Source organism: Carcharhinus amblyrhynchos, chromosome 20, assembly GCF_965287045.1.
Source record: "Carcharhinus amblyrhynchos chromosome 20, sCarAmb.v2.hapA, whole genome shotgun sequence".
NCBI classification, from domain to species: domain Eukaryota; kingdom Metazoa; phylum Chordata; class Chondrichthyes; order Carcharhiniformes; family Carcharhinidae; genus Carcharhinus; species Carcharhinus amblyrhynchos.
In genome coordinates, this window is record NC_137343.1 from 48,781,176 (window position 1) to 48,804,731 (window position 23,556).

Sequence of the window (23,556 nt, forward strand, 5' to 3'; positions counted from 1 at the left end):
CCATAGTTTGGCATTCAAGTAGTCCTGTGTTGCAGCTTCGCCAGATTGACAACTCATTTTTAGTTATGCCTCATGCTGCTCTTGGTATGTCCTCCTGTACTCTTCATTGAACCAAAGTTGGTCCCCTGGCTAACTGAAATCCAGATCCCTCTAATTTTAATTAATTTATGCATTTATTTATTTGTGGGATGTGGGTATTGCTGACAGGGTCAACATTTATTGCCTTTTTGGTGATGAGGCGTTTTTGTGAACCGTTGCAATCTGTCGGTGAAGGTACAGTACTCCTATAGAGCTGTGAGGAAGAGATCTCAATTACAGTCAACACAGGAAGTTGGTCCCGTTTTTCTGGGGAAGGGATCAAAATAGCAAAGACAGCTGATCCAATCGTCTTGATCCTTGTAACGAAAAAGACCCCATACTCACATTGCATTTATTCTTGGAGGTGAGGCTGGAGTGGGCAGGAGAGGGTGAATTAAGAAGACAGTTAGTCGTGAAGAGAAGCTGGGAGTTCCCTCTCAGGTAACGTTTGGATGTTTTCTGAATATTGAACAATTTTACTGATGGAAAGTGTTACATATTTGGACTTGTGTTGTTGCATGGTCACTCTGAGAGTCTAGTCAAGTGTATAGTTTGTGGTGTTATCAGTTGCTTTGCAGGCTCTTCCTCTGTCTAGATCAAGCCATTGTAGAGCTATTCAATAAACCTGCATTGTTGTTTGCAACCAACCTCACATGCTACAACTCCAAGTTCTTTTGTTCTGAGAGTGCAGTACGTAACAGGAAAGAATACTGGCAATGAGGAACAGATTAAATTATTTTCAAGGAAGAAAAGAAATCGAAGCTCTACTTACCAACTGGAATCTTCAAAACTTTCAATGTTAGGTAGAATCATCAGCAGGCCAGCTGATTTAACCTTATGCAACAACCCTACTATGCGGTACCTTGTCATAGGCCTTGCTAAAGTCCATATTGACAACATCAACTGAATTGCTCTCATCTACCTTCCTGGTTACCCCTCCAAAAAATTCGGTCAAATTTGTGAGACATGATTTTCCATGTCACAAAGCCATACTGACTGTCCCTTATCAGTCCTTAGTCTCTAAATGCCTGTAGATTCTGTCTCAAAATACTTTCCAACAACTTACCTATCATAGATGGTAACCCAAAGACTAACCTAGAGATCACAATCAATAAGGAGAGGCAACAACATCTCCTCCACGATCATCCTCAAAACAGGTGTCCCACAAGGCTGTGTGTTCTCACCCCCTGACTATACTCCTTATACACCTATGACTGTGTGGCCAAATTCCCCTCCAACTCGATTCTTGAGTTTGCTAACGACACCACCATAGTGGGTCGGTTCTCAGAGTACAGGAAAGAGATAGAGAATCTGGTGAACTGGTGCAGCAACAATAATCTCTCCCTCAATGTCAACAAAATGATGGAGATTGTCATTGACTTCAAGAAGCGTACTGGAGAACATGCCCCTGTCTACATCAATGAGGACGAAGCAGAAAGGGTCAAGAGCTTCAAATTTTTAGGTGTCCAGATCACCAACAACCTGTCCTGGTCCCCCAGTTAAGAAAGCCCACCCATGCCTCTTAGCTGACATGCCAGATTTCCTTAATCTTCTATGACTCTCACCAACTTTTATAAACACACCGTTGAAAGCATTCTTTCTGGTTGTATCACAGCTTGGGACAGCTCTGCCCAAGGCCGCAAGAAACTACAAAAGGTCGTGAATGTGGCCCAATCCATCATGCAAACCGGCCTCCCATCCATTAACTCTGTTTACACTTCCCACTGCCTTGGCAAAGCAGCCAGCATAATCAAGGACCCCACGGACCCTGGACATTCTCTCTTCCACCTTCTTCCGTTGGGAAAAAGATACAAAAGTCTGAGGTCACATGCCAACTGACTCAAGAACAGCTTCCTTCCTGCTGCCATCAGACTTTTGAATGGACCTATCTTGCATTAAGTTGATCTTTCTCTACACCCTGACAATGACTATAACACTACATTCTGCACTCTCTCATTTCCTTTTCTATGAACGGTATGTTTTGTCTGTATAGCGTGCAAGAAACAATACTTTTCACTCATGCTAATAGAAGTTTTTAATTAAAAATTTGAAGCTCTTGACCCTTTCTACTTCGTCCCCGTTGATGTAGACAGGGCTACGTTCTCCTCTACATTTCCTGAAGTCAATGACAATCTCCTTCATTTTGTTGAAGAGAGATTATTGTTGCTGCACCAGTTCACCAGATTCTGTATCTCATTCCTGTACTCTGTCTCATCATTGTCTGTATCACAGCTTGGTACGGTCCCTGCTCTGACCAAGATTTCAAGAAACTATAAAGGGTTGTTAATGAAGCCCAAATCATCACGCAAAGCAGCCTCCCATCCATTGACTCTGTCTACACTTCCACTGTTTCGGAAAAGCTGCCAGCATAATCAAGGATCCTACGCATCCCAGACATACCCTCTTCCACCTTCTTCCATCGGGAAAAGAATACAAAAGTCTGAGGTCACGTACCAATTGACTCAAGAACAGCTTCTTCCCTACTGCCATCAGACTTTTGAATGGACCTCCTTCGTATTAAATTGATGTTTCTTTACACCCTAGCTATGACTTGAACACTACATTCTGCACTCTCTCCTTTCCTTCTCCACCTAACTTTTCTAATCCCATTTTCCAGAATTTGATTCATAGCATTGTATGCCTTGGCATTGCAAGTGCACATCTAAATACTTAAATGCTATGAGGATCTTTGCCTCCACTAGCCTATCAGGCAGTGAGTTCCAGACTCCCACCATCTCTGTGTGACAAAGTATTTCCTCACATCCCCTCAAAACCTCCTGCCCCTTATATCTATGCCCCTGGTCATTGATCCCTCCGCCAAAGAGAAAAATTTCTTCCTATCTACCCTCTCCATGCTCCTCATAATTTTAAACATTTCAATCATGTGCCTTCTCAGTCTCCTCTACTCCAAGGAAAACAACCCCAGTCTATCCAATCTCTCTTCATAACCAAAATTCTCCAGCCCAAGCAACATCCTGGTAAATCTCCTCTGCACCTTTTCCAGTGGTACATCTCTCTTGTAATGTGGATTCCAGAACTGCACACAATACTCTAATTATGGTGTTTTATATAGTTCAAGAATATCTCCCTCTTAAACTCTGCCTCAGCTAATAAAGGCAAATGTACCATATGCCTTCTTCATCACTTTATCCATCTGTCCTGCTACCTTAAGGGACCACTGTACATGCACACCAAGGTTCCTCTGATCCACGATGCTTCCCAAGGTTTCCCTTGTCTTGTTTGTCCTGCCCAAATGCATCAACTCACACCTTTCCAGGTTGAATTCCATTTGCCACTGATCAGCCCATCTGGCCAGCCTGTCTATATCCTCCTATATTCTAAGGCTATCCTCCTCACTATTTACCACCCTACCAATTTTTGTATCATTCACGACCTTATTGATCAACTGTCCTACTTTCAATTCTAAATAATTTACGTAAACCACAAACATCAAAGATCCCAACACTGATCCCTGTGGGAACCCACTGCATACAGTCTTCCAGTTCGAAAAACACTCCTTGACTCTCACCCTCTGCTTCCTGCTACTTGACAAATTTTGGATTCAATTTGTTAAATTTCCTTGGATTCCATGGACGCTTACCTTCACTATCACGTTGTTGATTAAACCCTGCCTTTCCAAATGCAGATTAATTCTGTCTCTTACAATTGCTTCCAATAATTTCTGCACCATTGAGGGGTTAAGATGCTTCAGTTCAGCGTTGTTGAGAGTCTTTCTTCAGTCGGAGGAATAGGTGACCCTCATTTAGTGGTCTTCCAAACTGTCCCCTTTCTTGAGGTTTGGTCTCCTTGGGGGAGTGGAAATTCTGTTTCTTATGAGATTTTGCAGTTCCATTCCTGGTATCCTTTTTTCAAAAATGTACACTGCGAAAGAGACCACATGTGACATCTATTGGTTAATCCTGATGTCCTTCCTTCTGGGATCTCCTTTCTTTACCTGGGTGGGTGAGGTGCTGATACAGGCTCTGGTTTGTTACGTTCAAATCTAGAGGGTTTCCTTAACTTATCAGGAGAATTATATCTCTCCTCGAGATATCCCATTGATGGATGTATTGATAATTTTTCTTCTCCTTGTTGGTAGGGTTTCCTTGGAGGAAAATGTTTTAAATTTTCTGGTGATAGTGGGGCCTGAACAGTGCCTCTGATATGGCTGGAGAGGAGCGAGGTTTGTGGTGTTATGAGTTTTGGTGTGGTGTAAGAATCCTTTGCTTACTGGCTCCAGTATACGAGGGTGTATACTGCCACACCTTGTGTCGATAGTGGTATCCTGATGTTTCCCTTTTTCTAGAGTATCCTTTCATTATTTGGCAGTCTTGGGATGCTGAGTTAGGTTCCGATTGGCTGTATTATACCCTATAATGTGTTGTGTAGCTCTGTCTTTGTTATCCTTTAGAGAAGAATATGCACCATGATGCCATGTGTTCATGGCTTTATTTTGTTATTGTCAGATCCTTCATCCTTTCATCATCTGTATGAATGCTGACTACAATTACAATGGTTGATGATCTGAACCATTTGTATGAGTATTTGCTGGTCTTTTCTGTATATGTGGAATAATGATCACTCTGTACTATACTAGATTTTGGGGATTTGTTCAATCTTGCGGTAAAATGGAAATTCCTCAATAATAACATTCATTCTCAAACATTGGTTCAATTTTTCAGTGCTTTGAATAGGAACAGAAAGTTATCTTACAGAAGTGATATGCGAAATTTCCATTCTGTTCCCTCTGCTTGTTTATCAACTGCATACCAGTTTCAAATACTGGCCAGTCTGTCATTTTCTCTTAACCTGCAGCAACAAGCCATCCTGCTAAAATAATGCTTTTCCCCGTATGTTTAATAATTCGAGCTGCTTTCTTTCCCTGTTCCTGCTTTTCAGATACTGACTGAAAGTAAGTGCAGTTCTGCAGCTTCTGGCAACTCTCCAACACCACACCCAAATGCCATTTATCCACCTGTCAGTTTGTGCAATATCCAAACATGCACACTTTCCAAACTAATGATTGGAAAAGGAAGGCTAGATGATGGAATGCTGACCTAACCATCTAACACTGAGGTTAATTCTAGATCCCCTGTTCCCGCCCAAACTAAGACCAGAATGCTCAACACGTTTTGGGAATTAAATCAGGACTCTTCTGTCCTGATCGATATAACTTAACCAAGCACTCGGTTAAGCCACTTGAGATATTGGCAGAAGAAGCTCATTGTTTGCAGTCAGGTTTAAATACATCTTGCTGTCCAGTGGTGCTGGTTTCTGTCTCCAGTGACATAGTGATTATGTTGCTGGACCAGTAATTCACAGGCCTAGGTTGCTGATTAGTGAGTTTGAATCCCACTATGGCAGTTGGAGAATATGAATTCAGTTAACTAAACAAAATAAGGAATAAAAGGTTAGTCTCATGCAACTACAGGGCTGTCATAAAAACCCATCTGGTTCACTAATGTTATAGAGTTATAGAGCAGAATTTAATCATGGTATCATAGATCCCAACACTGTGTTTGGAGGGTTGTGGCAATCTGATGTGGGTATCTTGTGGTCACCTGAATGCAACCAAGGTTAAGATTTCCTGGTCTTTCTAGCAGTGGGCATCATTGTGAGTGGGTGGAAAAAAATTTCCATCCCACCCACAATCCACGATGATGCCCATCATTGGCGGGGCTGGGAAATCCTGCCATAAGTGTTAACTGGCCAATTAATCGAAATGCAGCATGGGATGGGGGTGGTGGGGGTGGTGATGCCCCACAGAGAACCTGGCACCATTTTTAAATGGTAGCCACACCAGCACTCACTATCAAAGACAATTAAACTGAGGGACACCTTGACTGATGCGCAGAAACAATGATCCAGTGAGTGAAGTTATTCCTTATGAGGAAATTTACAGTTAGACCTTTTCATCCAACAAAGTGAGCCCATTTCTGTATGACATGTTGCGATGTTATGCAGTGCTGTAAAATTATACTCATTTAAATTAATTCCCTCAGAAGAAATGTTAAAGTATGTAACATTCCCAAGTAGCATTTTGTAGCAATACCGCAGGGGTTTATATGCGACAATAAATCAGAACTCTATTTGAAGGTCCTTTCATTGTAAAGAAAAAGGAAGAGAGAGGTCAAAGTGAACGTAGAAAATGAATCTGGGAAGATAATTATGGGGAACAAGGAAATGGCAGAGGAGTTAAACAGATATTTGGCATCAGTCTTTACAGTGGAAGATACTTCAAACATCCCATTAATACTAAAGAATATGTGGGAAGGATTGAGTACCTCCACCATCATTAGAGAAGTAACATTAGACAAACTAATGGGGCTGAAGATAGAAATGTCCCCTGGCCCCAATGGCTTGCACCCTAGGATCCTAAAAGAAGTGGTGGATGCATTGGTTGTAATCTTCCAAAATCTTTGGATTCTGGAGAAGTACTGGAGGATTGGAAAACTGTCAATCTAACACCATTATTCAAAAAGGAAGGGAGGGAAGCAAAAAGTTGGTAACTATAGGCAGATTAGACCAACGTCTATTGTTGGAAAAATGTTGGAATCAATTATTAAGGAAGGAATAACAGCATATTTGGAAAATCATAATCTAATCAAGCAGAGTTGGCATGGTTTCATGAAAGAGAAATCGTGTCTGACTAATTAGAGTTTTTTGAGTAAGTCTCAACCAGAATGGATAGAAGGGAACCAGTTGATGTATTTATTGTGTTTGAACTTCCAGAAGACGTTCAACAAGGTACCTCACAAAAGGTTAAACAATAAGATAAGAGCCCATAGTGTTGGAGGTAGTATATTGGCATGGATAGAGAGAGAATTGGTTAATGAGCAGCAAACAACAAGTGTGAACAAGGGGTCCTTTTTCAGGTTGGTGACCTGTAACCAGTGGAGTTCCACAGGGATCAGTGCTGAAAATGCAACTGTTTACAATATATTAATGACTTGGAGGGAGGAAGCGAAAGTGCTGTAGCCAAATTCACAGATGACATAAAAATATGTGGAAAGGCGAGTTGCGAGAGGGATACAAACAGTTTACAAAAAGATATTGATAGGTTAATTCAGTGGGCAAAATGTTGGCAAATGGAGTATAATGTGGGAAAATGTGAAGTTGTTAATTTTGGAAGGAAGAACAAAAGAACAGAGTATTATTTAAATGGAGAAAACTGCAGAAAGCTATAACACAAAGGCTTTGGGGGGTACTTGTGTACGAAACACAGAAAGCTAGCACACAGGTACAGCAGATAATCAGGAAGGCTAATGGAATGTTGGCCCTTATTTCAAGGGGGTTAGAGTATTAGAGTAAGGAAATCTTGCTGCAACTGTACAAGGTACTGGTGAGACTACAACTGGAGTACTGTGAACAGTTTTGGTTCCCTTATTTAAGAAAAGATATTTAATTGGGGGCAGATCAGAAAAGGTTCACTAGGATGATTCCCGGATTGGCCAAATTGTTTTATGAGGAAAGGTTAAAGAGATTGGGACTCATTGGAACTTAGAAGAATGAGAGTGATATCATTGAGATGTATTGGATTCTTAAAGGGTTTGACAGGATAAATGCTGAGAGGATGTTTTCCCTCATGGCATAGAGGGCATAGCATCAGAATAAAGGGGCACCAATTTAAATATGAGGTGAAGAGGAATTTCTTATCTTAGAGGGTTGTGAGTCTTTGGAACTCTTTGCCAAGGAGAGCTGTGGGGGCAGAGTTCATTTAAGGCTGAGGTCTATAGATTTTTGATCGGTAAAGGAATCAATGGTTACAGGAAAGGGAGGAATGTCGGATCAACCATGATCCTATTGAATGGCAGTGGAGGCTCGCGGGGCCAAACTGCCTACTCTTGCTCCTATTTCTTATGGTCTTTAAAAGTTTTATAGTTTCTCTACTTTTAGCAAAGGTCAGTGGCCTTATACTCTGCTCCCAATGTATGTAAAGTCCGTCCCTTACGTTGTACCCATAGCTAGAGTGGCTCACAATCGGCTTCAGCCAGCTGTGCTAAGTCTGGAGTGCGGTGAGCGGCAGCATATCAGAGGCTGTCAGACAGGGAGCACTGTCTTGTGAAAAGTCCTGTTGCCACAATACATCACAGAACATGCCCCGACTTGATTCGGCTGACAGTGAGGACACGGGTTGCTTAAACCAATCACTGGGAACCTAACAGAACCATTACCTCACTTTAACTTTTGTAAGATAACTCACCCGGTTTACAGTCGGAGCCATCGGATCGGAGTCAGCAGGAGCTCAAGGACGGACAGTAAGTAAACTCTGAGTGCTCCTGAAGTGTGGGGTCTTTGGGGGTGTGTGTGTGCGTGTCGTTGCTCTAAGGGGACGCAAGGAGGCATTTGCATCATGCAAAAAAGGCGCTATGCTGGTACAGTGAGGATCGGATGTGTGGTGGTGCCATCAGTTTATATTGAGAGGAGGGGGTTTACAGTGGAGTCAGGCTGCAAGGTTTCTGTAGGAAAGCAAGACACAAATCACTTTGCCAGTTAAACTGTAGGGACTTGGGGCGAGTGGCGATTTAATTGCCCGAGTTGTAAATTAACATCAGGGAAACTTCATAATAAAATCAGCAAGTTCTGGAATAACTCAACAAGTCTGACTTTCCGACCATAGTCATATTGGACTCGAAACTTTAACTCTGTTTCTCTCTTTGCCGTCAGACCTGCCGAGATTTTCCAACATTTTTGCTTTTTTTTCGGGGGAAACTGACTCAACCCCCAGCCTGCACAGGGTGTGGATATAGGCAGAGTTATCAGTCACTACCTGCTTAGTCAGGAAACCTTCTCATGCCTGGGCAAATTAGGGAGGTTTGGAACCGCACCCTGAACAAATGCTTCAGATCTAAAAATTGACTCATTTTTAAAAAATTGATATTACACGTTGATGCAATTTCTAACCAGTCAGCAGAAAGTGACAAACTGTTTTGGCACAAAGTGGGTAACCCCGAAAGCTAGTGAGTATATTATCAAATAAATAGGTTAGACTAAAACCTGGTGTTGTCAGACTTTTTACTGTGTTTACGCCAGTCCAACGCCGGCATACCCACATCATGACAAAGTGAAACTGACAGAGGTCCGGGTAACCACTATCTATGAGGCTGGGATTATTCCATTCACTGAGGAAGTTGAACTGCTGAACCTCTCTCTTATCCTTGTCTCTTTTTCTCTCTCTGTCCTTTTCTCTCTGTGTTCTGTTTCTATCCACCCCACTGTGTTCCTCCACAGCTTCTAGTTTGGCTCCAGTCATGTCCTGATCGCAGGGGACGGCTGAGGAGCATTGACAATGGGCCTCTGACAATTGGGGTTAAGCCCATCAGTATTGGAAATGTCTGTCAATAACATAGAAATCAGATGCATGAATCGGCCATTCGAGCCTGCTTCATCATTCATTTTGATCATGGCTGATCATCAAATTCAATATCCTGATCCTGCCTCCCCCCCCATGTCCCTTAATTTCTTTAGCCCCCAAGAGATATATTTAATTTCTTCTTGAAATCAGATGACATTTTGCCCTCAGCTGCATTCTGTGTTAGTGAATTCCACACATTTACCAGCTTCTGGGTGAAGAAATTTCTCCTCACCTCAGTTCTAAAAGGTTTATCCCTTTTCCTCAAATTATGACCCTAGTTCTAAACTCCCCCACATCAGGGACATTCTTTCTGAATCTACCCTGTTGAACCTTGTTAGGATTTTACAAAGGCAGCACAGTGGTTAGCACTGCTGTCTCACAGTGCCAGGGATCCAGGTTCAATTCCAGCCTCAGGTGACTGTCTGTGTGGAGTCTGCACTTTCTCCCCTGTCAATGTGGGTTTCCTCCCACAGTCCAAAGATGTGTAGGTTAGGTTGATTGGCCATGCTGAATTGGCCCTAATGTCAGGGGAATTAGCAAGGTAAATGAGGGTTATGGGAATAGGATGTGGGTGGGATTGTGGTTGGTACAGACTCGTTGGGCCAAATGGCTTCTTTCTGTACTGTAGGGATTGTATATTTAAATTTTCTATAAGTCCCCTCTCGTCTACATTCCAATGAATATAACTCCCAGTCCATGCAGCTCAATTTGTGGAGCAAGTCATCAGTGATGTGGATTTAATCATACTCTGCAGTGACTATTGCACTTCATCTCTGGTTAGGAGAAGGTAAAAGAAAACAGATTTGCATTTATATAGCACTTTCATGATCACAGGACATCTCAAAGCATTTTACAGCAGATGATGTACTTTCTGAAATGTAGTCAGTATTGTAATATAGAAACCAAGACTGTCAATCCATGCACAGCAAGATTCCACAATCAGCAATGTGATTCTGACCAGATAATCATGCTATTTTGTGATGTTTATTGAGGGCTAAATATTCGAGAGGACACCAAGGATAACTCTCCTGCTGTTCTACAAAATGTTAGTTTTTATTTTTAAATTCAAGATTTAGAAAAGGAAAAGCTAAAAGTTTGCTGGCACTGCCAAAGATCCTGAGATTGTGATCCACCAGCCAGATATAGGAGAAATCTGGCAGCAGCTGTGCTCCTGCCCAGCTTGCTGGAAGGAAAGTTTCCCCTGCCTGTTGACTGTATAGTTTTTATTTTCTATGAGTGTGGACAGTTTAGTTTCAGTTTCCTGCGAGTTTATAAAATTGTGACTTCCACTCTGAGTGAGTGAGACTGAGGGACAGCAGGCTGAGAAGCAGAGAAATACCAAACACATTGTCACATGAGGACTGTGTAGTTGATAAATGCCATTACAAAGTTTAGCCAAATGAGGACACAGTTGCAGGAAGATAGAGCAAAGATTAACCAAGACTGAGGTGGTGAACGTGAGTGTGAACTTGGTATGAGCTGTAATCAGTTGGCATTTTCGGAAGGAAGGGGTTCACTCTCTGAATATGAGTTGTTTTTTGTTACAGGACTTGCAGCTTGAATTGGTGACATTGCTGGATACGATATGGCATCTCCTGTGGTAAGCATTTGGAGAAGCTCCAGTATACACAGAGCAGGATTTTGTGCCAGCAGGATTTGGAGTTTCTGGATTAGCCCTTTGAATAGTTTATTGCATTTTATGGTCCTCATCCCTACTGCGAAAGGGCTATAAAATTCTGCCCCATGGTCTCTTAAGATTGGGAAGTATATAAAAGTTGTTCTGGGCACCTGACCACAGCTAGACTATTCTCAAAGTTGTCAGAATAGCCGAGTGGTCTAAACTGCCAAAACTAAGAAGTGTGATTCCTTGCCTTGTTTAAATTGGTAAATTCAGATCCCTTTCTAGGGGTGTGGATTCAAATCCCACTCCTGACATTTTACTATTAACTATGAAATGTCCCCATTGGCCTCACAATGCCTGCAAGACTGCTGCAATTAACATCTGCCTCCTTTATGGGCACAGTAAGAAGTCTCACAGCACCAGGTTAAAGTCCAACAGGTTTATTTGGAATCATGAGTTTTTGGAGCGCTGCTGCTTTGACAGGTGAGTGGAGAGGTAGATTTCACAAACAGGGCATATATAGTCAAAGACACAATTGGGCAGCATGGTGGCACAATGCTTAGCACTGCTGCTTCACAGCACCTGGGACCTGGGTTCGATTCCGGCCTTAAATGACTTTCTGTGTGGAGTTTGCATATGGAGTTTGTCTGGGGTGAGGGGGGGGGTTGGAAATAGGGGGTAGGCCTGGGTAAGATGCTCTGTCGGAAAATCAGTGCAGACTCAATGAGCCAAATGGCCTCCTTCTGCACTGTAGGAATTCTATGAAACCAGTTCTGCTGATTTGTATCAAAACTGGAGGTGGTTCAGGCCAGTGGCAGATGAAACTGGCACTGAGTGGAAGAACAAAGAAAATTACAGCACAGAAACAGGCCCTTTGGCCTCCAAGCCTGTACTGACCATGCTGCCCAAAGGAACAAGGGAAGAGCCAAAAACACTGTGGGGTATCTATTGTTATATTGCACAACTTTGGTGGCATACAGGAGCAGTGCTCATAGAATACCAGTCCTTTCCAGCTAGAGTTTGAGGGGGATCCCCATGACATTTCAGAACCAATGTCTCATTTCAAACGAGCTGTGGTGTTTGGAAAATATAATTTCAGTGCAGTCAAGGGAACCTTGCTTGGTATAAAATAGAAAGCACTGGATTCTCTCAGTAGGTCATGTTGCATCTATGGAGAGACACAGTAAGAAGTCTCACAACACCAGGTTAAAGTCCAACAAGTTCTGAACTCTCCACTCACCTGACAAAGGGGCAAACCCCAAAAGCTTGTGGGTTTACTATCAAATAAACTTGTTGGACTTTAACCTGGTGTTGTGAGACTTCTTACTGTGTTTACCCCAGTCCAACACCGGCATCTCCACATCTATAGAGGGAAACAGAGTTAAAATCTTCCCCACTCCTGCCACCAGCAGGAGTAGTGTGGGGGTTGGTATGGACAATTGCACGGGAACTGTAAAATCAGTTCCCCAGTGGAAATAAACCCCTGACTGAAATATTCCTCCACTGTCCAATCACTCTCGCTGCCCGCCACGATTTCATACTAGTCCAGGACATGTCCGGGTCAATCTGGTTACATATCATAGAATCGTAGAGCACAGAAGAGGCCTTTTGGTCCACCAAGTCCGCATCAACACATTAGAAAAACCTGAACTCCCACCTAATCCCATCTGCCAGCACTTGGTCCATAGCCCTGAATGTTATGATGTGCCAAGTGCTCATCCAATACTTTTTGAAGGATGTGAGGCAATCTGTCTCTTTCACCCTCCCACACTGCGCATTCCAGACCGTCACCATCATCTGGGTAGAAAAAGATTTTCCTCCCTGAACCTATGTCCCCTTGTGACTGACCCTTCAATTAAGAGGAACAGCTGCTCCTTATCCACTATATCCATGTCCCTCATAATTTTGTACATCTCAATCAGGTTGCCACTCAGTCTCCTCTGCTCCAATGGAAATGACCCAAGCCTACACAACCTCTCTTTGGAGCTTAAATGTTCCATTTCAGGCAGCATCCTAGTAAATCTCCTCTGCACCCCCTCCAGCGCAATCACATCCTTCTTGTAATGTGGTGAACAGAACTGCACACAATACTCTAGCTGTAGCCTCACCAAAGTTCTATGATTTTGCTGCTTTTGTAATCTATGCCTTGTTTGATAAAGATGTGGGTATGCCGGCGTTGGACTGGCGTAAACACAGTAAAAAGTCTGACAACACCAGGTTTTAGTCCAACCGATTTATTTGATAAAGGCGAGTGTCCCATATGCCTTTTTTACCACCCCACTAACATGCCCTTCCGCCTTCAGAGATCCGATGACAAACACGCCAAAGTGCCTTTGTTCCACAGAATTTCCTAGCATCCTACCATTCATTGAATACTTCCACGTCAAATTATCCCTTCCAAAGTGGACCCAGTGTGGCCACTGCAAAACTTTGTACATAAATATGCCAATAGAGTGCAGGTCTGCATACATCCCGAGTAGAAACTGAGACAAAGGTAGTGATATTATGCATTGCTTCTTACTGGCTGCAGGCTGGATGTTGACCCCCCTGTCCCCCCCACAACCCCCCCTACCATCTCCACATGCCCACTCCTGATCCTCTGCTGACAGCTTGGGGTTGGGTGCTGAAGTTCAGCCTTGATCTCCCTATTCTCTTTCTCAGTCTCAATCGTGCTTGTTGTGAATAATTGTTCCACACAAGGAGAGAAAATGGCTCGAGAACACTTAAGATGCATGTGGCATACACAGACGGAAGTCAAATGCAGCAATCCTTTGTCTACAGTATGCCATGTGAAAGCTCCAATGCACCAAGGCCTAGGGTTCTTTGGCAGCAGTTCCAAAATAGTGAGCTCATGCACATAGAAAGAGTAGGCACAAAAAAGGCATGGCATCTGCTGTGGTTGCTGGTGTCCTCTACACCATACCCCACAAACTCAGGTCTATTGCTTTTTCTTGCCAATTTGTATGCTTCTTCTTTGAATCTAATACCATCTCCAAATTCCTTTGTAAGCCATCGTTTAGCCACAGTTTCCTTTCCATTCTTGTGCCAAATAGGAATAAACAACTTCTGGAGTTCACCTGTTTGTTCCTTGGATGCCTGCCATTGCCTGTTCACTGTCCTTCTTTTCAGTATTGTTTCCCAATCCATCATAGCCAACTCATGCCTCTTATCATGTTAGTTACCCTTATTGAGATTCAGGACACTGGTTTCAAAATCAACTACGTCACTATCCACCTTGACAGAGAATTCTATCACATTATGGTCATTCATCCCCAAGGGTCCTCTCACAATGAGATTGCCAACTAATTATTTCTCATTGCACAATATCCAATTCAAGATTATCTATTCTCCTGTTGGTTCCTCAATGTCTTTGTCCAGAAAACCATCCCGCGTACACAAAGCACAGTGGCACAGTGGCTAACACTGCTGCCTCACAACACCAGGGACCTGAGTTCCAATCCAGCCTTGGGTTACTGTCTATGTGGAGTTTGCACATTTTCCCTGTGTCTGCGTGGGTTTCCTCTGGTGCTTTGGTTTCCTCCCAGAGTCCAAAGATGTGCAGGTTAGGTGGATTGGCCATGTTAAATTGCCCCTTAGTGTCCAAAGGTGGTCTAGCCATGGTAAATGCACAGGGTTAGGGGGATAGGGCAGGGAGGTGGGTCTGGATGAGATACTGTCTCGGACAGTCGGTGCAGGCCCTAAATGCTCTCCTTTCACACTGCAGGGATTCTATGGTTCACTTCAGAAATTCCTCCTCTATTATACCGTGACTAATTTGACTCACCTAATCTGTATGGAGATTAAAGTCACCCACAATCATAGATGTTCCTTTATTACATGCATCTTTAATTTCCTGACTAATACTATTCCCAACATTACCACTACAGTTTGTTGGTCTGTATACCATCCCCAACAATGATTTTTACCCCTTGGTGTTTCTTAACTTGACCCATACAGATTCCAGATCGTCTCTGCTAATATCTTCCCTCAATATTGTGGCATATTCTTCTTTAATCAACAATGCCACGCCACCATTTTTTCCCTTTCTGTCTGTCCTTCCTAAATACTGAATACCCCCAATGTTTATTTCCCATCTTCGGTCACCTTGGACCCATAGTCTCCATAATTCCAAATATCTGTGCAACTAATTCATCTATTTTCTTTTGGATGCGCCAAGCGTTCAGGTACAAATCCTTTAAGGCTTATCCTTTTAACGTTCCTTGTCCCATTTCTACTATTTTTTATTGTGTCCTTATCTGAATCTGGCCCTTGATTTCTCTGCTTATCATTTTTCTTATTCTCTTTGTTGCCTTTTTCACTTATTCTTGATTCACCCTGCTTTGAATCCTTACATAGGTTCCCATCTGCCATATTAGTTTAAACCCTCCCCAACGACCTCCAGTCATAAGAACATAAGAACATAAGAAATAGGAGCAGGAGTAGGCCATCTAGCCCTTCGAGCCTGCCCTGCCATTCAATAAGATCATGGCTGATCTGTCGTGGCTCAGTTCCACTTTCCCGCCCTCTCCCCATAACCCTTAATCCCCTCTCTTATCAAAAACCCATCAACCCGCGTCTTAAAAATATTTAGCGAGGCAGCCTCCACCACTTCAACGGGCAGAGAATTCCAGAGATTCACCACCCTTTGAGTGAAGAAGTTCCTCCTCAACTCCGTTCTAAACCGCCCATCCTTTATCTTGAGGCTGTGCCCCATAGTCCTACTGTCTTTTTTGAGCCGGAAGAGTCTCTCCACCTCTATCCTATCCATCCCATTCATCATCTTATACGTCTCAATGAGATCTCCCCTCATTCTTCTAAACTCTAATGAGTACAAGCCTAGTTTATTCAGCCTCTCCTCATAGCTCAACTCCCTCAACTCCGGTATCAGCCTAGTAAACCTCCTCTGCACTCCCTCCAAGGCCAAAATATCTTTGCGCAGGTGCGGCGCCCAAAACTGCACACAGTACTCCAGCTGCGGCCTCACCAATGCCCTATACAGCTGCAGCAAGACCTCCCTACTTGTATATTCAGTCCCCAAGTACATCAGGCACAACCCTGCTCAGGTGTAATCTGTCCAGTTTGTATAGGTCTCACCTCCCCCAGAACCAGTCCCAATGCCCCAGAAATCTGAAACACTCCCCCTCAAATCATCTTTTCAGTCATGTACTCATCCAAGATATCCTGCTGTTCCCACTCTGACCTGCATGTGGCTCTTGAAATAACTACCTTTGAAGTCTTACTTTTCAACCTATTCCTAGCTCCCTATATTCTGCTTTTAGGATGTCATTTTTTTTTAATCTATGTTATTTGTACTAGGGGATTTTCATAGTAACTTCATTGCAGTGTTAATGTAAGCTGACTTGTGACACTATAAATAAACTTTGAACAATATGTACAACAACAAATGGTTGTTCACCCATCCCCTTCAGAACAATAGAGAATTTGTATACGTGATTTGGTGTGATTTCCTGCTGGCTCTGCAGGGAGAAACACTTACAGTCCCACCCCCACCATGGGGCATATGTCTGTAGTTGAAAATCCCATCCAAGGTTTCAGATTGATAATCTATTATCATCCATTCTGATGAAAGGTTATTGACCTAAAACGTTAATACTGTTTTTCTCTCCACAGATGCTGCTGAGTTTTTCCAGCGTTTCCATTTTCCCTACATCATCAGTATTTTGCTTTTTGTTTTAGTTATAATCAGTCTTACCCAGATATTGAAAATTCTTCACAGTGTATTTTGGAAAGAAAATAAATGTCCTTTATTCTGTGGTGTTTATCATCGTAAGAAGTCTGACAACACCAGGTTTAAGTCCAACCAATTTATTTGATAGTAAACTCACAAGCTGGTGTTGTCAGACTTCTTACTGTGTTTACCCCAGTCCAACGCTGGCATCTCCACATCATGTTTATCATCACCACAGTCCAGAAGGAGGCCATTTAGCCAATCCAGTTTGCACCGACTCTCTGGCAGAGCATCTTACCCAGGCTCCCCACCTATCCCCACAACCCCATGCATTTGCCCCACTAATCTCCCTAACCCACACATCTTGGGACACTAAGGGGCAATTTAGTATGGCCAATCCACCTAACCTGCATGTCTTTGGACTGTGGGAGGAAACTGAAGCACCTAGAGGAAATACATACATGTTTGACCTTTATCCCTGATTCACCCAAATGGAGAAATAATTTACGTGTGTAAATAAGCCTGTTGTATTGCTCTTCCAGTGTGATTACTGCATAAACAGCAAAGATTCTGTAACAGTTAAATAGTTGATCACCACCAGATTTTAACAGAGTGCTTCACTTGCCTTCTGCAAAATTAGAGAATGGTTTTACATGACAAAAAGTGCTGGAATTGGTTCAGCTTGTGAATCCTGACTGTTTACTTTAGCCTCAACAGCTCACAGAGGATGGAGTGACCGAGACAGCACTAAATGATGCCAGTATGGCTGTACCCACTGCTGAGCCAACCAATGATGAAGTCAGTGCCTCTCCAGTAACCACCAAGGAGACCCTGGTGTTCTTTGACCTGGAAACCACAGGCCTAGGTAATAACCTTCTGATCTGAGTGAGATTGGCTCTGCTTTGGTCTAGGGTGCTACATCACACTGGGACATCTATATGCTTTCTTGTGCACAACAATTTGCAACTGTGTAGAAACTTCACCAAAATTAAACAAAAGAACATCACAAAAGAGCAAATGATGGTAACTTGGGAAAGATAACTAAAGGAGTATTAGGAGAATTAGAAGATGGGCTTGAGAGCAGCATATGAACAAGGTGTCTCACCCCCAGCCCAGTCTATCCCTGTCTCACTCCCAGTGCAGTCTATCCGTGTCTCACTCCCAGCCCATTCCATATGTGTTTCACTGTCTATCAATGTATCACTCCCAGTCCAGTCTATCCGTATGATTTTCAGATCCGTATGATTTTCTTGATTTTCAGAAGGCGTTTGACAAGGTACCTCACAAGAGGTTATTGCAGAAGGTCAGGAGACATGGAGTTGGGGGTAGGGTGTTAGCGTGGATAGAGGATTGGTTGTCAAATAGGAGGCAGAGAGTGGGGGTCAATGGGTGCTATTCGGATTGGCGGATGGTGACTAGTGGAGTGCCCCAGGGGTCAGTGCTGGGGCCTCAGCTATTTACCATTTATATAGATGATCTGGAGGAGGGAACCGAGTGTAGGGTGTCGAAATTTGCTGATGACACCAAGATTGGTGGAACGGCAAATTGTGCGGAGGGTGTGGACAGTCTGCAGAAGGATCTAGATAGGCTGGGCGAATGGGCCAGGAAATGGCAAATGGAATTTAATGTTGGCAAGTGCGAGGTGGTCCACTTTGGTAGGAATAATGGTAGGAAGGACATTACTTACGTGGCGAAAAACTGCAGCAGGCGACAGTGCAGAGGGACCTCGGGGTCCTTGTGCATGAGTCACAAAAACCCAGCTTGCAGGTGCAGCAGGTGGTCAGGAAGGCGAATGGGATGCTGGCCTTCATAGCGAGGGGGATTGAATATAAAAGTAGGGAGGTCTTGCTGCGGCTGTATAGGGCATTGGTGAGGCCGCAGCTGGAGTACTGTGTGCAGTTTTGGGCGCCGTACTTATGCAAGGATATTTTGGCCTTGGAGGGAGTGCAGAGGAGGTTTACTAGGCTGATGCCGGAGTTGAGGGGGTTGAGCTATGAGGAAAAGCTGAATAAATTAGGCTTGTACTCGTTAGAGTTTAGAAGAATGAGGGGAGATCTCATTGAGACGTATAAGATGATGAATGGGATGGATAGGATAGAGGTGGAGAGACTCTTCCCGCTCAGAAAGGATAGTAGGACTAGGGGGCACAGCCTCAAGATAAAGGGGGAGCGGTTTAGAACGGAGTTGAGGAGGAACTTCTTCACTCAAAGGGTGGTGAATCTCTGGAATTCTCTGCCCGTTGAAGTGGTGGAGGCGACCTTGCTAAATAATTTTAAGACGCGGGTTGATGGGTTTTTGATAAGAGAGGGGATTAAGGGTTATGGGGAGAGGGCGGGAATGTGGAACTGAGCCACGACAGATCAGCCATGATCTTATTGAATGGCGGGGCAGGCTCGAAGGGCTAGATGGCCTACTCCTGCTCCTATTTCTTATGTTCTTATGTATGTCATTCTCAGCCCAGTCTATCTGTGTACCACTCCCAGCCCAGTCTATCTGTGTCTCACTCCCAGCCCAGGCTATATGTGTCTCACTCCCAGCCCAGGCTATATGTGTTTCACTCCCAGCCCAGTCTATTGGTGTCCTACTCCCAGCCCAGTCTATTGGTGTCCCACTTCCAGCCCAGTCTATTGGTGTCCCACTTCCAGCCCAGTCTATTGGTGTCCCATTCCCAGCTCAGTTTATTGGTATCTCACTCCCAGGCCAGTCTATCAGTGTCCCAATCCCAGCACACTCTATCAGTATCTCACTCCCAGCCCAGTCTATCGATGTATCACTCCCAGCCTAGTCTACTGGTGTCCTACTCCCAGTCCAGTCTATTCGTGTCTCACTCCCAGCCCAGTCTATCCCTGTCTCACTCCCAGCCCAGTCTATCCCTGTCTCACTCCCAGCCCAGTCTATCCCTGTCTCATTCCCAGCCCAGTCTATCCCTGTCTCACTCCCAGCCCAGTCTATCCCTGTCTCATTCCCAGCCCAGTCTATCCCTGTCTCACTCCCAGCCCAGTCTATCCCTGTCTCATTCCCAGCCCAGTCTATCCCTGTCTCACTCCCAGCCCAGTCTATCCCTGTCTCATTCCCAGCCCAGTCTATCCCTGTCTCACTCCCAGCCCAGTCTATCCCTGTCTCATTCCCAGCCCAGTCTATCCCTGTCTCATTCCCAGCCCAGTCTATCCCTGTCTCACTCCCAGCCCAGTCTATCCCTGTCTCATTCCCAGCCCAGTCTATCCCTGTCTCATTCCCAGCCCAGTCTATCCCTGTCTCACTCCCAGCCCAGTCTATCCCTGCCTCACTCCCAGCCCAATCTATCCCTGTCTCACCCTCAGCCCAGTCTATCTGTGTCTCACTCCCAGGCTAGTTTATCAGTGTCTCACTCCCAGTTCAGTCTATCTGTGTCTCGCTCCCAATCCAGTCTATCTGTGTCTCGCTCCCAATCCAGTCTATCGGTGACACACTCCCAACCCTGTCTATCAGTGTCTCACTCCCAACCCACTCTATCAGTGTCTCACTCCCAGCCCAGTCTATTGGTGTCGCACTCCTAGCACAGTATATCGGTGACACACTCCCAACCCAGTCTATCAGTGTCTCACTCCCAGTCCAGTCTATCAGCGTCTCACTCCTAGCCCAGTCTATTAATGTATCATTCGAGCCCAGTCTATCGGTGTCTCATTCCCAACCCGGTATATGTGTCTCACTCCCAGTCCAGTCTATCTGTGTCCCACTATCAGCCCAGGCTATCCATGTCTGTGTCTCACTCCCAGCCGAGTCTATTGATGTAAAACTCCCAGCCCAGTCTATCCCTGTCTCATTTCCAACCTAGTCTATCCATGGCTCACTCTGTGCTGAATTCTACTGAACATTGTCGAACTGATGGGCCTATAAATTCTAATTTGACGAGGAAGGTTGTATTTTAACGTTATCTATGTATTCCAGAAAAATGTTGTGACATTGTACAGCTATCGGCAGTGAGCGGTGAGAAGATCTTTGACAAGTACATCCTGCCCAGCAATGCCATGTCAGCAGGAGCAGCAGCCATTACTGGAATACAGGTGATGGATGGAGTCCTGTATGTGAGGGGAGAACCTCAAGCTACCTGCAGCCTCCAGGAGGCCATGGCAGCTTTCCTGGAGTTCCTGCAGTTGCTGGACAAGCCTCTGTTAGTAGGCCACAACATCTGGAAATTTGATGGTCCAATTATTCTAAAAGCTTGGGAAGAGCTCTCCATGAAAGATCAATTTGACAAATGTGTGACTGGATTCCTGGATACATATTGTTTGGCCAGGGATACTATTCCCAGATCAGAGGTCAGCAGCTATAGGCAATCTGATTTAGTGAAGACTTATCTTAAAAAAGATTATGAAGCGCACAATGCTATTGAAGATGTAAAGAGCTTGCAGGAGCTGTACTCTGTTCTCAAATTTACTCCAGAGCAGAAACAGAAGAGTCAGTTTACTCTCTCTCAGCTTGAAAGCCGTGTATCTCTGCAGCCTCTCGTTGAAAATAAACTGATATTCTTTCAGCTTGCCGATAAACTTGCGATGCAGGAAGTTAATTTTGAAAAGCTGAAGTTAACACATCAGCAAAATCCTGAATCAGGGCTAAAAACCCTTCTCCAATCTCTGGGCACCTCGGGGCCTACCTACATGAGAGTCTCCACCTTTTTCAGTCGGTAAAAGAGCTGTTGGTTTATCTTTGCTTTTTTAAGCTGCCTTGGAGTGGACAGATAAGAACACAATAACGATGGCACATCTTCCTGCCAATAAGCAATTTATACACATTTTTCCTAAGTCCTAACAAGCAAACTATTTCCTCACCTTTCTTACTTGCTAATTACTTCCGATCTCTGCACTGTTGGAACCCACATTGCTGATGTTATTTACAATGTCGTACGCAAACTTTAATAAATAATATTTAAAAAATTCTGACTGTTGTTACTAAGTGTACTTGACTCACTTCAGTATGGGTACAAAGTGGGTATATGAGAAGAAGAGGAGAGCAGTTCGACTACTAAGTGCAGCAGGGCGGTGCTGTGAATGAGTAGGAAATAAAAAGATTGCAGCCAAAGGTGAGAGGGAATTACTATTCCACCAGTCAGCAGGATGTGGAGGGCAGTTGGTCGGACTAGGTGATGTAGGGTGGGCTTCCAACCATTGGAAGCACAAGGTTCATACAGTATACTCTCTCATACATGTCAGGGGTAACACTGCTGTCCAGGTACATATCAAAGTAAAAAGTCTGACAACACCAGGTTTTAGTCCAACCGATTTATTTGATAATACTCACAAGCTTTCGAGGGGACTGCCTCTTCGTCAGGTGAATTCACCTGACGAAGAGGCAGTCCCCTCGAAAGCTTGTATTATCAAATAAATCGGTTGGACTAAAACCTGGTGTTGTCAGACTTTTTACTGTGTTTACGCCAGTCCAACGCCGGCATTCCCACATCAGGTACATATCCACAGACACAGCTTGCCTCAGGTAGTTGAATTCCAGACTTGAAATTAGACTCTACCAGGCATGGGCTCTCAGTTAGTACCAGTAACAGAATTCTCCCTCACTGATCCTTTGAAGCAGATGCTCTTTGGCCAGCTCAGGGATCAAATCATTTGGCATTTTCTGATTATTTTCAGTAATGCATATTTGAAAATTGTTGAAGTGGGAGACACATTGCTGGAGTTTTTCATCTTGCACTCATCAGGACAAACACAAGAATGCTGAATTTCACACCAATCACACCAATTCATACTGCAGGAGAAAAGGGTGCTGATTGGTTGGCAAGTTGACTCTAACTGGCTGAGACATTGCTATGGAGTTTGCATAGGCTCCCCAAACTCCCAGGTAATTCAAAAAAGGTGCAAGGCTTAAATATATTCCTTTTGTTTGCAAGGAATGGGTCTCTGTGTATCAACGCATGTTGTTTCTAGCAAGCATAAATGAGGCTGTAGTATAAATTGTTGTGATTATTTGAAATTTGGCATTCTGATGTTTGTCTTGATGAGTGCAATTTAAAAAACTTCAGCAACATATCTCTTTTTTCAGTGGATTCAAATTCTCTAATGCCAAAAAACTGTTAATACTTATTTATTTAAAATAACAAAAAACAAACTGATGAATATTCAATGAGCAAGAAGCTGGAGTTCTGTGAAGTAAATGTCAAATCAGGAATAACGTTATAACGTTGAGTGGTTGGGGGTCAGGGGTGATGTAGGATGTGGATCAGATCAGAGTGGGTGAGGGTTAGGGATGGTGGATGGGAGTCAGGGATTGTGTAGAATGGATGGGGGTAAGGGATGGTGTAGGGTGGGTGGGAGTGAGAGATGGTACAGGGTGGGGGTTAGGGATGGTGTAGGGTGGGTGGGGCTCAGGAGCATTGTAAGGTGAGTGGGGGTGAGGGATGGTGGAGGTCGGATGACGTTGATGGCGGTCAGGAGAAGTGTAGCGTTGGGGGTGAGGGATGGTGTAGGGTGAGTGGGGATCAGGAATGGCATAGGGTGGGTGGCACTCAGGAGCAATGTAGGGTAGGGGGGTGAGGGATGGTGTAGGATGGGGTGGGGATGAGGGATGGTGTAGGATGGGTGGGTGTGAGAGATGATGTAGGGTGGGTGGGGGTCAGAGATGTGTAGGAGACAGAATGTCACCAATGGGAAACACTGGGGAAGAAAAAAAATCAAGCCCATCTAACTAGAAATTCCTGGAGACTGGGGATTGTGGCCCCACAGGACAACACACACACATTTTGGGGGTGATTCTCATATTCCCATCCACTAATTTTATGGCAGGTTCACTCGGGAGATGTGTGTGTGCACTGATTTGCAGGATCCT

The 23,556-nt window shown here is 44.1% G+C and overlaps 1 protein-coding gene across 2 annotated transcripts; it reads left to right on the forward strand.

Moving 5' to 3' along the window:
* Positions 1-8,235: 8,235 nt before the first annotated feature.
* LOC145356171 (protein PML-like) lies at positions 8,236-21,659 on the forward strand. Of its 2 annotated transcripts, none has more exons than XM_080208781.1 (4): positions 8,236-8,336; positions 10,981-11,033; positions 17,452-17,608; positions 20,671-21,659. In XM_080208781.1, exons 2-4 carry the CDS (start codon positions 11,019-11,021, stop codon positions 21,408-21,410), a joined length of 912 nt encoding a protein of 303 aa, XP_080064907.1. In that variant the 5' UTR covers positions 8,236-8,336; positions 10,981-11,018; the 3' UTR covers positions 21,411-21,659. The 2 variants fall into 2 exon arrangements, with proteins under 2 accessions (XP_080064907.1, XP_080064908.1); XM_080208782.1 differs by having other exon boundaries at positions 8,248-8,347.
* Positions 21,660-23,556: the final 1,897 nt, after the last annotated feature.

What these genes read in the sequence shown, in the direction of transcription:
- LOC145356171 (XM_080208781.1), top strand. An exon ending in CCTGGAAACCACAGGCCTAG is followed by an intron (nt 17,609 to 20,670) that starts GTAATAACCTTC and finishes TATGTATTCCAG; the next exon opens with AAAAATGTTGTGACATTGTA.